General features: G+C 48.1%; 1 protein-coding gene across 1 annotated transcript; it reads left to right on the top strand.

Annotated features, from left to right (window-relative positions):
* Window positions 1–5773: 5773 nt before the first annotated feature.
* LOC307234790 (alpha-(1,3)-fucosyltransferase 4-like) lies at window positions 5774–7095 on the top strand (the record flags this gene model as incomplete). The annotated part of the gene is made up of 2 exons (XM_080006654.1): window positions 5774–5800; window positions 5905–7095. The coding sequence occupies 2 exons, from the start codon at window positions 5774–5776 to the stop codon at window positions 7093–7095; spliced, it is 1218 nt and encodes a 405-aa protein (XP_079862780.1).
* Between the last annotated feature and the right edge of the window lie 5498 nt (window positions 7096–12593).

Below are 12593 nucleotides of genomic sequence, written 5' to 3'. Positions count from 1 at the left end.
GCGGCGGGGCGGCGCGCAAAACCCGGAGCGGATCGCCGGGGCGCAACGCGGCCGCCGGCGGGACGCGGGCGCGGATCGGGAGTCACGTCGAGCGGCGGCGGCGGCGTCGACGCCGGTGTTATTGTTTTGTTTTGTTTTTTTTGGGGTTTTTTTTGGGTTGTTTTTTTTAACGGCGCCGACGCCCCCCGTTTGACGGTGCGGGGGGGGGGGGCTGCGGAGAGCGTGTCCGTTTCCCACGATGACTTTTATCTAGCGCGGGGGCAATACGTGGTGGGGTCGTAGATGTTGCGAAAATCGACGCGCTATTGCGACGCGCGCATTTTTAAAGGTTCAGAGCGTGCTTTTTTTTTTTTTTTTTAGTATTAAAACAAAACAAAACAAAACAAAAAAACGACAACAACAACAACAACAACAACAAAAAAGGCAAGGTTTAAAAGCCCAGATTATTTATCAAAGCGGGGACGTAGCGGACCGAACCAGGCGAACTGACCACTGAGAATATGGTAAAACGCGGGCTGGATTCGGGATTTCACTCCATCCGAGTACTGATGCGTCTGGCTCTAATGTGAAAAGCCCACACCGTGGAGCCCACACACCCCTTTGTGTCATTTCGGCCAAATCAATATGATATCCACCGTTGCTGGGAAAAAAAAAAAAAAGACTTATTGCTTGCTATTGCTTATTGCTCGCTAAGTATTACACTTGTTATATTACACTTGTTATATGTTATTGAAGGAAAGAAGAAAGAAGAAACAGTCTTTATTCGTCACACAGCACACCACTCTGCAGCACATGCTTGCGCACACACACACACACACATGCGCATGCTTTGGATGGTGGCCGGTGAAATGGTTCCTCTGCATTTAACCCATCCTGGGCTTGTCCTTCCCCCGGGGGCCACGGCCAGGAGCAGTGGGCAGCGTACGTGGACGCGCCCGGGGACCAGGTGATGAGTGTCCATCGCTGGTCAGAAGATGATGTGTGCATGTTTTTTTTGGGGGGGGGGGGGGGTCCTTACTGACGTGAGGTGGAGGAAGCCCCATGTGAGCACGGGGAGAACATGCAAACTCCACACAGAGAGGCTCCCATTTGGGAGATAACCCGCCGGGGGGAAACATTTTACTGCCGTGGCCAAGGGGTTGCATTTGCTTACTGACCCCTTAAGCAACCCTGAAACCAAGCGGCGTGCATGGGTCAACTGTGCAAAGACACCCGTTCCGACTGAACTTTTTAATCGTACAGATGGACAACATGATATGGGCAAGCTTATCTGCAGTAACCCAACATTGTTATTCTTAGATTTCTATAATTGTGTTTTCTTACGCTGACTGACTGACTGTGTGCTGTGTCGAGTTTTTTTTTTGTTTTTTTTGTTTTTTAGTGCTTTGGCCCCACAAATCTTTCCATCAACTCAACATAAACGGACCGTTTTGCGATTTCATAATGTCGATTCATTTCACAAACCATTACACTTTAATTTAGTTTGCTAAAAATATATATTTTTTATTATACCCCAGATAATCTTTCTGGTCTTTCATTTTATTTTTGTGCCTACAAATGTGGGTTGTTTGGTGCTTTGAATTACCTCAACTTCAAGTCACCTAATTAGATTTCAGACTGTTGGTTTTCATATATGTGATAGGCCCAAGGGTTCAACTTATTTGTAACCTAAATAACATCGGCCAATTTCATACTTCATTTATGGGCATAATTTGGAGAAATAAAGATTACGCTTTGTGTGGCTATCATACTGTGGCCACATGCTTTTAATAAGATGTACTGAAAAACCTACTGAGTGGCTCGAATTGGTAATCACAAATAAGGGTGAGTGTTTTGAAAGAAAAAACAATAAATCAAAGCAATTACCGAAATCACAAAAGCATGATCCAGAAAAAAAGTTCAAGTTTCTATTATTACATTATCAATGTGAGTTGTTTTTTATCAAGACTATGATGGACCTGTGCCGACATCTGTAATGAGTTCATTGATTAAAAGGTAAACAGGTTATGTGCTTTTCCTGCAACGATATACAGACAAACTTGGAAGACCAGACTTACACCCTGTTCTTTGTTCCAATTTCAGTAGTTTTTAATTACATCCAGGGTGTGGTCAGTGTGATATGACATGGTATACCTATAAGCCTGAACCAGAAATTCCGGTTTCAGGTAATGCATGCAGGTTAACTCGGCTGAACACTGCGTTGAAGACGTAACATCGGCGGTTGTCGTTTAGCATAAGACAATGGAGCTACTCGGTACAAACGGAAGGAAAACGTATAGTCATTTTCGACTGACAGCCACATTTTCAATTAAAGGTTTACACAAAAATATATGCAGGCAGACATTTTTGTATAATGGTTGGGATATGGCTTAATAGCCCTTTTTGTATGTTCCTTGTATGTTCCTTCCTTACTACATTTTTAATCAATGTTGTACAATCACAACATGCATTGACATCAACACAATGTATTAACACCTTAATGTCAGATAACTGGTTCTTGGTTATCCTGCTGCATTTTTTTTTTCTCATTAAGGATTTCGCCGAACATTACCACATGGTGGGAAGTACTTCTCGGGAGTATGGACCACACAATTATTGTGGTCGCGAACAAGGAAATAAATGTCAAAGCCATTAATTTGCGATCATTATGTTTTTTTTCCTTAAGGTCTCAGACTGAGTGTTACTTCTCTGCCGATCTATATCTTGTGCTATAATGGAACAGACAATATTCATTATTCATTCTGCATTAGAATTTGAACTAATTTCCAAAAAGGGATTGCCATATAATTGCTTTTATTAAAATAATCTTAAACTAAACATGTCTACCATTTAGACCTTTCGGATAAATGTTATTTTGTGATCTTTCGCTGACCTATTTCAATGTATTTCAAAACGTTGTTATTCTCTCAAAACGCTTTATGGAAGGCATTGAAATAACAATAATGATAATAATAAATAGGGGCAGTAGTAAAGATTATTTGAGTCTCAAAGCGCTTCATGAAATGCATTGAAATGATAATAATATTAACAATAATATTAATAATAATGATACATAGGAACAGTAGTGAAGATTAGAAGTTAAAGTACTAGTAAATAAACATTATTTCTATCATTGTCATTATGATGTTGAATCTCTAATGGTAATATGGACTACATGCTTACAAAAAACAAAAAAAACCTGTCCTTAAGCCGTGTCACTTTCTCTGTTTGCATCCCGTGGCCTCCTGCTCATTCACTGTGCCTGTAAGGTGCTTTTAGTGTGCCTTGTGTGGCTGTGGGGGCTGGAGATGGATGTGCGGCCCTTGGGAGCCCACGGCAGAGAGAAACACTGATCACGTCCGACAGGCTGGGGAAGCTGCATAAGATCATCATCACCCGGCAGTGGAGTGAATCGCCGCGGCGGCACTTTCACACAACCTCTGACCCCTGGGCTAACCTCAGAGGTCATGATCAAGGTCAGGGGTCATTGAGGGCCTCAGCGATTGGGGCTCTCTCGAGTTCTCCCCTCCCTCGCCACTTTTATTATTATTTTTTTCTCTGGGGGTCTCTCACTGCATCCTCACTGTTGGATTTCTCCACAGTCTTCCTCGATATGCATATCTTCTCCCTCCAGAAGTCCCTCAGAATGGAGGGGGTTTTTTAAAGGCGGTGGGGTGGGGGGCAATAAAAAAATCAGGAGGGATGAGTGAATAAGTTGATATGTGACACAACAAGACTCGTAAACCTGTAATTTATCTGTTCTTAATGTGTATAGGATACTTGCGTGTAAAATTCACTGTCTATATATATATACACTGAAGGAATGTGTCATGTACAACCAATTCAGAGGCAGAGTTGCGCATGGAGTTGAGAGGTCAAGCCCCCATGTCCACGAGCAGGAATGTGACTGGATGAATTGTCCTTGTGGAGACATTGTTCCAACAGCTCTACGGGCGCTGTTCTGAACTTTCAGCTTGGTAGGGGGGAAAAAAAAAAAAAGTGTAGAAAATAGATCTTGTACTTTCTTTATAGCACATACTCTAGCAAATATAAATTTTCTTTGCTATAACACATACACTATGTGTGTGTGTGTGTGTGTGTGTGTGTGTATATATATAAATAAAGACTGGGAAGAAAACATTGCACTCTATGCCATTTGAGCAACACACCTCAAGGCACGACCGTAAATGATCGGCTGAAAATATTACCGTTTAGATGTGGGAAATGATAAATAACACAGAAAGAATACACCTCATCTGGGGGTGGCCATCTATCTAGATGCAAGCAGACACACTCAAAGAAAACACACATACACGCACACACACAGAAAACCACGGGTACACAGCCCACAGTCAGACGGAGAGAATGGATGTGACAGAAAGGAGGGGGGACTCCACGGAGACCCATGTGCTTCTTGGTTCATCTCCTCCCATTCCTCCTCATCTGCCAGTTTTTCACCGCACAAGTGGGAGCAAAGGAACTATGTACATGACACATTGGTTTGTGGAGAGACGTCTCCCGTCCCACTGAGTGTGCCCTCGCTCCCCTCCGGGCCTCAAAAGGCTCAGTCATAACGCAAATATTTTCTGACTTTCCTCATACTTTATTAAGATAACACTTGATCAATCCCCTGTGGTTGGGGGTTGCAATCGGGAATCTAAATGTTACCCGGTGAGGTTATCAGTACGTCTACGACATGGGTCGGTGTGTCTGACTCCCAGGTTATTCCACTAATTCTGTTCCCTGGGTCCCGACCCTATGGATCCAAACTCGACCAAGTGTTTCGACCGATCTCCGCAGGGGGAGACGGCCCGGGGGAGACAGACGGCTGCCTGATGCAGGGGGTTCTTCAAAGACTTTGTGCTGTCACGTTGGAAGGTTACATCATCTGAGTTTTTTTTTTTTTAGAAAATGAATTTCAGGAAGTGCCCATGCACAGGACAATTTAGAGTGCAACATCTAGCTAGTGTAGGGAGACACCTAGTGGTCAGTTGTCAGAACTGCGTTTAATTGCCCAATTCATGCCGGGCATAGAGCAGTGATTCTCAAACTTCTTCACATCAAGGTAAGGACCCAGATGGAAGCAGTACTAGATGGAAAAGAACAATACATGAATGTTTAATAAAAAAAAAATATATATATATATATATATATATATATATATCAAGGCAACTCAACTGCCTTCTAAGTTTATGAACTCAAAAGTTACACTCTCAGAGACTCAATATTTGGACATAGATTCACATGTTTCTCTTGATTACAGTTAAATTAAATAACTGATAAATTCAACTAAAAGACTTTCAGTAAATGCCACCTATAGCTTTCATCCGTTATCCATTTAAGAGAACGGAAAACATTTACACCCAAACAGTATTGTGGGTTTTTTTTCAGTAAACTCAGTATTTTTATTCTCAAAAAAGCATTTTGTATCTTAATCTAAAAAAATATTAAAGTTTGTGGATTTTTTTTTAGTATACCATCAGTTGAGACCACCCAATGCAAAATAATTGATGTGATTCCAAGGTGCGAGCCACTCGGCCACAGTGATCCTGGGCTGAACAGGCCCCACAAAAGCTCCATTGAGCAGGAGCTGCGCCCTGCTCCACCCTGCTCCACCACTGCCACGTCGATGCAGGGCGCACAGGATGTTTTCCTCCTGTTTGCCGACGCACAGGTAGGCGAGCAAAAAAAAAACCCCCAAAAAAAACCCCAGCGCGGGTCGAGAGAGGAACCAGGTGATAAAGGGAGGAGCGGAACCTCCTCGTTCCACCTGGAAGGGGACCGTGGCGCGTCGATGCAGGGTGGGGCCGCCCGCGTGGAGGTAGGGGCGGAACTTTCCCTGCCACGTTCCGGGAGTTTACAAACAATTCAGGATATGAATGCGAATTGAGGGCGAAGTTCGTTCTGACGGGTGCTTGTGTTTAGCGCTTGATACGCCCGCGGAGGAGGACCGATGTGGGACCCCACGGGAGCCACAGGCGTCCGTGGAAGTGGCTGGTCACCGGGAAGCTGTCCGCCATGTCCCCGTGCGGCTGGAGGAGGAGGCGGCGCGGTGACCTCCTCGGGAGGAGACCGTGCTCCCTCGTGTGCGCGGCGAGCGTCGTTATCCTCTTTTTCAAGATGTGCCTCCTCCGCACGCCGGCCCCGCTCGGCGCCGGGCCCGCGGCGAAGCGGACCGACCGCGCCGGGGCCGTGACCGTGCTGCTGTGGACGCCGCCGTTCGGCCACCACCAGCCGCTTCCCGACTGCCAGGCGCGCTTCCGGGTGAGCGGGTGCGCGCTGACCGACGACCGGGGCGCGTACCCGCGGGCCGACGCCGTGCTCGTGCACCACCGGGAGATCGCGGGCAACGCCAGCGCGCTCCCGCCCGAGCCGCGGCCGCGCGGGCAGAAGTGGGTCTGGATGAACTTCGAGTCCCCCACGCACACGCGGGACCTGTGGCGCTTCGACGGGTTGTTCAACCTCACCATGAGCTACAGGGGGGACTCGGACATCTTCCTGCCCTACGGCTACCTCGTCCCCTCCCCCCGGACCGCCCAATACGGCCTGGCCCTGCCGGGTCAGAGGTCACGCCTCAGGCCGGGCCTGGTGGCGTGGGTGATCAGCAACTGGTCCGAGTCCCACGCCCGCGTGGCCTTCTTCAGGGAGCTGAGCCGCCACATCCGGGTGGATGTGTACGGGCGCGCCGGCCGCCCGCTGCCCCACGACGGCGGCCGCGACAGCGTCGTGCGCGTGGTGAAGCGGTACCAGTTCTACCTGGCGCTGGAGAACTCGCAGCACACCGACTACATCACGGAGAAGCTGTGGAACGCCCTGCTGGCCGGGGCCGTGCCCGTGGTCCTGGGCCCCACCCGGGACAACTACGAGCGCTTCCTGCCCCCGCAGGCCTTCATCCACGTGGATGACTTCCCCTCGGCCGCGGCCCTGGCCCGGTACCTGCTGCTGCTGAGGCGGGACCCGGCCCGGCTGCGGCGGCACCTGGACTGGAGGAAGAGCTACGGCGTCCACATGCCCCGGTTCTGGGCCGAGCAGTACTGCATGGCCTGTCGGGCTGTGGCCGGCGCGCGCCACAGGACCAGCGTGGTCGCCGACCTGGAAGACTGGTTCCAGTCCTGAAGTGGGCACGACCCTCCGCCGAGGTAACGCCGACGAGGACCCGGAAAACGCCGCCACGCTGACTCTGCTGACGTCACCTGGGGGATGCTGTCGGGCGACGTCGGCGGAGGCCTGTTTTTCGGGGCTAAAGCAATGAATTTTGCGGATTTTGAGCACTTTTTTTTTTTTTTTTTTCTTCTCTCCTCCATGGAAAGCCAAAACAAATTTAGAAAAACAATGAAGTCTGTGATCAAACAAAAATATGAAGCTACTCTGAATTTGTGATAATCTTCACTTGGATCCTCCACAACCAGCACCTCATAAAGACTTGCCTGTATTATAGTGTGTTTACATACGTTTCCCTTGAAGGAAAACACAAGATACCTACTGATGAGCCCCTTAAAAATCACTGAATGGTACCAATCTGAAACCTTTCCCCGTTATTTATTTTAAACCACGATTGTCTGTTTAAAAAATAAAAAAATGGGATTCGGTATTTATGTCTTGGAATGTGTACATATACTCTATGTGAATGCATGTGTTTAACTTGTTTGACACGCCTTCAGATATTAAAGTCTACTCTTGTATATCCCGCAAGCCTCTTACCTTAGGTGGCCTGTGACCACAATGTTAAAAAAGAAAACCAGCACAGAACACCCCCGATGCCATCAAAGAACGTGTTCTTTGTTTGAGACTTTCAGGAGCAGAACAGTGAAACCAGTTTACCAGATTGGTCTTATCCAATAACACGCCCGACTAAGCTCATACCACCGGCTCTTCTTGGTTGTGTGGAAAAAGATAAATTTATCATAGCTAATTTCACAGAGAATAAAACATCAACTGGTTTTTTTTTGTTGTTGTTTTTGTTTTTTACGGTGATTTTCAGTTTCTGGAAAAAGGAAAAATAAATATTTGGCGAAGTTGGTTTTACACGTCCGGTGCTTGGTATTTGTCGGGGGCTGTGGTTTGGCTGAGCGACATCGTGCCCAATCACACTCCAAAATGTGATTGTAGCCGGGTCGCCGCATCGCGTGATTCCTTGAAGATGGTTAACCGGTCGGGTGTCTCGTGACAACACCTCTCTTCGGCGGCAGAGAAAGACCAACTGAGACACGTCAAAAAAAAAAGAAAAAAAAAAAAAAGACCCAGAGGCGTTCGACAGTAGATTGATTCAACGTTATTATATGTCCAAGCAACGTGTTTAATTGATAGGGGTTCCCAATGGTTTAAGGTGTCCTTCAACCTTTCCGAACACGCCCGTCAGTACGATATGTCCTTTAAAAGTCACGCACACCTTCCCACGGTGGATGCTGCCCATTGTCTTAACAGAACGGGGGCTAAATGCCAATTTTTTTGTTGACTTTTTTGGGCGGGTTCCAGCTGATCACAGGTTACACGCCGCATAAATACACCCAGGCTCCAAATTTGATCATCTACTCTTTTAACTGTGACATAGAATATACAATTCTCGCTGTATGTCACTGTATGTTTACAAACTATAAAATAAACAGATATCTCGATGGGGCAAAAGTTATTTTCTTCGTGGCCAGTCAACATAATCGTTATAAAGAAAAAGCTCAATATAAAAAAAAAAAATCCTCGAAAATGTGAAAAACTATTATATAAAAATGTTAAATAATCACATAAAATCCCATCGAGCTGCAGGCGCTAACAGTGGCAATCTGTGGATGATTGTCCGAAAGGGGTCGGTCTGGCCGTCTGGCTGGCTGGCTGTCTTTCTGTCTGTCTGTCTGGCAGGCTGTCTCACACACACCCTTGTTTACCAAGAACTTTCTCTTCCGTAGCTTTTGAAGAGTCATGTTCATGTGTCACATGACTGAAGTCGTAAGATGTGTTTTCTTTTACATCATGTTAACGTAAAAAAAAAAAAAATGGCAGACACATTCAGTGAGTAAAAACTAATATGTACAAAAGAGCGTTTGCCCAAAGTCTTTCAAAGTGTTGAATATCCTCCCTTTTTAATGTTGTGTTGCCACGGATAATACTCCGCCTCAAATGCTGGACTTCTTCTAATGCTCTGGAAAGTACATGATGCCAGAATGATAAATTGATAAATACTTTGCTGATGCCTTTTAAAAAAAATTTTTTTTATTTTTTATATATCCTCTTATGTAAATGTTGGGTCTCATTAGAATGAGTGATGATGAGCGGGACGTCACGCTGGAGGAATCCGCAGGCTCCGCCGGGTTTCCACCGTGGTCGGCCCGAAAAGGTCAGTTTCTCCTCGTGCCGCATCCCGAACCCCGGCGAGCTGTATTGCCACACGAAAATGTCTCCTTATAAAAAACACACTTGGCATTAATGAACCCGTGTCATGTTTGACCCCGTATCACCGGAAGCTGTGGAGCTACTGGAGGACGTTTGGCCCGCGCAGGCTTTTCTTATTGGTAACTTTACCTTTTTTCTCTTTTTTTTTTTAACTTTTTAGGAATTTACCCCGAGGGGAAACCGTTTGAAATGCATTGAAGATTTCGGGTCCAGAGGGAACGGGGCTCCTCGCGGGGGGCCGGGGGGGGTGGGGGTGATTTACTTGGGCTCGGCGGCGATGAATTTATTACATGGATGACACTAATGTAAACATAGCACACAATCTCAAATTTACTTTGGGGGATTCTCGTGACGCTCTCCCGGGCGAGGTGTGATCACCGACCGCGTTGCAACTAATTCCCGACCAAAGTTATCCTCCCCCTGCGCGCCTCATGTATATAGACTAGAAAGGAGTTAAATACCTTGTCGTAAATGCTCTCCTCTCTTTCCCCTCCCGCGGAGTGAAACGTCACCTGGTGTCACGGGCGGGGCGAGTTTCAACGCGGGCCGAGGTGAGTCGTTGCCAGGCAACAAGGCGAACAGCCGAGTGCATCTGGATGCGCCGGTGATTTAAAGGCGTTTCCCCGCGAGAAGACGGCGTCGCTTTTCGGGGCGGGACGTCCGCCGGCGGCTCCCGTTTGATCGGGATCTCTTAACTTACCGGCCGCCGCCCGTCACAAAAGGACCTTCTCAAGAGCTCGGCGACTCGGCGAGGGCCCCCGCCGCCCCTGCCGCAGTGCCATTCAGGGCCGACAATAGCCCCTGGCTTACAGACACAGTAATCTCATTTGTACAGCAACAGATGTTTCTCTTAAAAGCATCCGTTAACTGGGGAGCCGGAGTCTGTCTTTCATTCTCACAGGGGATCAAAGACGCCGCTCTAATCACTATGAAATCCGTCACATTTGTACTGGTTCGAAGAGACATATTGACTTACAGTAGGCTTATTTAGTTGCAGGCTGTAAAAGATCTTTCTCTTTTTCCTTCTCTCGCTTACGCGCGCGCGCACACACACGCTGCATTACACATATTTTATAGAGCAGCTTTCATGTTGTGCACATCAAAGAAGCGAAAGAAAACCCGAACCCAAAAAGGAGAGGGGGGGGGGGGGGGGAGTGTACGAAACAACAACCCCTCCACCCCCCTAGACAAATAAACAGAATGGTGTTCCCATGGCAGCAGGGTGTAGTAATCTGATGGCTGGCTTCCCATGGCTGTGTCTCACTGCCCCATAGACCTCCACTCTGTCTCACTGATGGCTCCTGTGATTGCAATCATCCATCTTACTGTCAAAGGAGGAAAAAAGGGCAAGAAAGGGGAAATCGCACACGCACATACACACACACACACACACACACACGTCTCTCTCTCTCTCCCTCTCTCGCTCTCTCTCCCTGTTCGCCCATGTGTCCGACAAATAAGCCCCGCTGTGCTAGTGCTGTGAACAGAGCCGGCACATGGACCACAGGCCCGCTCTATTGGGGGGCAAAAAAGGAGTGTGACCCGTGTGTTTGTTTGTGTGGTTTTGGCTGCGTATGCCGCACAGAGAGAGAGAGAGAGTGAGAGAGCGAGAGAGCGAGAGCCTGTGTGTGGGTGTGTGTTTTGGGGCTGTTCTGTGCCTGCCCATTATGCTGCATGATCAGTCATGAGTGTGGACGTGTCTGATCTCGCAGCCGATCAAAAGCACCAGAAACTTGTCCCCCCCCTCCACCCACCCACCCCGTGCCGCTTTCACACAGGCCTCCCAAGGCCTGAGAGCACGCAGGGAGATGAATGGAAATCCTAGAATGATAGGCCTCCTGATGTCACACACACACACACACACACACACACACTAACGTCTTGATGTCGATGCGGCGAAAAGTAATTGAACGTTGTAAGTCGGTCGTGTATTAAACTGCGACTGTTTTGTTTGTGATCTCTTTTCCTGCTCGACAACCCTCCCCCCTCCCCCTCCAACCTCCAGGGAGGAGTGGGGGGGGGGGGTCCTCCACAACAAAAGGCGGCGCGGAAAGAAAACCTTCTGTTGTCTGTTCTGCTCTCCTACAGGTAAACCAGATGTTTACTCCACCCACCCGCCCCCCCGCAGGGCAAAGAACAGGATGAAGGAGTGGAAAGATGAAGCAGATAAGAGGAGGGAAAAGAGGGAGATTAATCGCATTGACTTTTTTTTCTCTCCCCGTTGAAAAGGCGGCGAGTGAAGTCGAGGTCCCCGTGGCGATTGCGCGGGCGCGACAAACGGAACGATGAGCGGCAAACCCACCGCCCGCGCCTTGATCGACAAATGTGCATTTCCACGGTTTCCCCCCAGATCTCGGAAAAGTAAACAATCTGGGAGATGCGCGGCTTGAGCGCAAATCATCCAGGACCATGCATCTTGCACTTTGACAGCCTTTCCATTTGACTTGTCTCCCTTTCTGTTTCAGCGCGGCTCCGCGACGGGGCCCGAGACCCCAAAAATAACATTTTCAGAACCGGCAACTTGGGGAGAGAAGGGGTGGGGGGTGGAACACAAACGCAGAAAGGTTTAACACATGTGCGTCTCGCCGAAGTCAAACCGCCAGCTGCGGCGGACAAAGTCATGCTGTTTTTGAGGAGAAGCAGATGGCCTCGCAGGGAGCTATTAAACAACAATCACGGTGGGGCTGGATACAAATCTCAGAGGTCTTAATGATGAAGCGAATATAATCTTGTCAGGTTAAGTGATCCATCAGCGCGGCCGCGCGAAGATGCAGCGGAGCCGGGGGCCGGGCCGGCCAGAAACACAAGCCTCCCGGTGTCTTTCACTTCCTGTTCCAGACACGGGCCTCCCCATCCAGATGCCTTTTCCTTTTTTTTTTTCTTTTTTTTAACCTTCTGGGATTTTTTATTTTATTTTTTTTTTTTTAGGCAGAGATTCCTGGCCATTTCAACCAAGACGGAGCGGAAACAGAGACGGGGGGGGGGGGGGGGGGGAAGAGGCGAGAAAAAAAAAAAGCAGAGGAAGGGGAATAGAAGAAGGTCGAGCCAGCGCGGTGGGTCGTCCAAGACTGCGGTCCAGTCGTGCTTTTCTGTTTCTTCTCACACCGTGGCCTGAGTAGGGAGTCCTGAGTGGGGGGAGGGCGGAGTGACGACTGAGCCCTCTCAACGATCTCCGAAATTATTATTTTTTTTTCTTGAATAAAGTCACCTAAGGTCCGCCATTGGAGGTC

This window comes from Zeus faber, assembly GCF_960531495.2.
Source record: "Zeus faber genome assembly, chromosome: 9".
In the NCBI taxonomy this organism is placed as follows: Eukaryota; Metazoa; Chordata; class Actinopteri; order Zeiformes; family Zeidae; genus Zeus; species Zeus faber.
The sequence above is the reverse complement of the archived record's forward strand: the minus strand, read 5'-3'. Positions and strand labels throughout refer to the sequence as shown.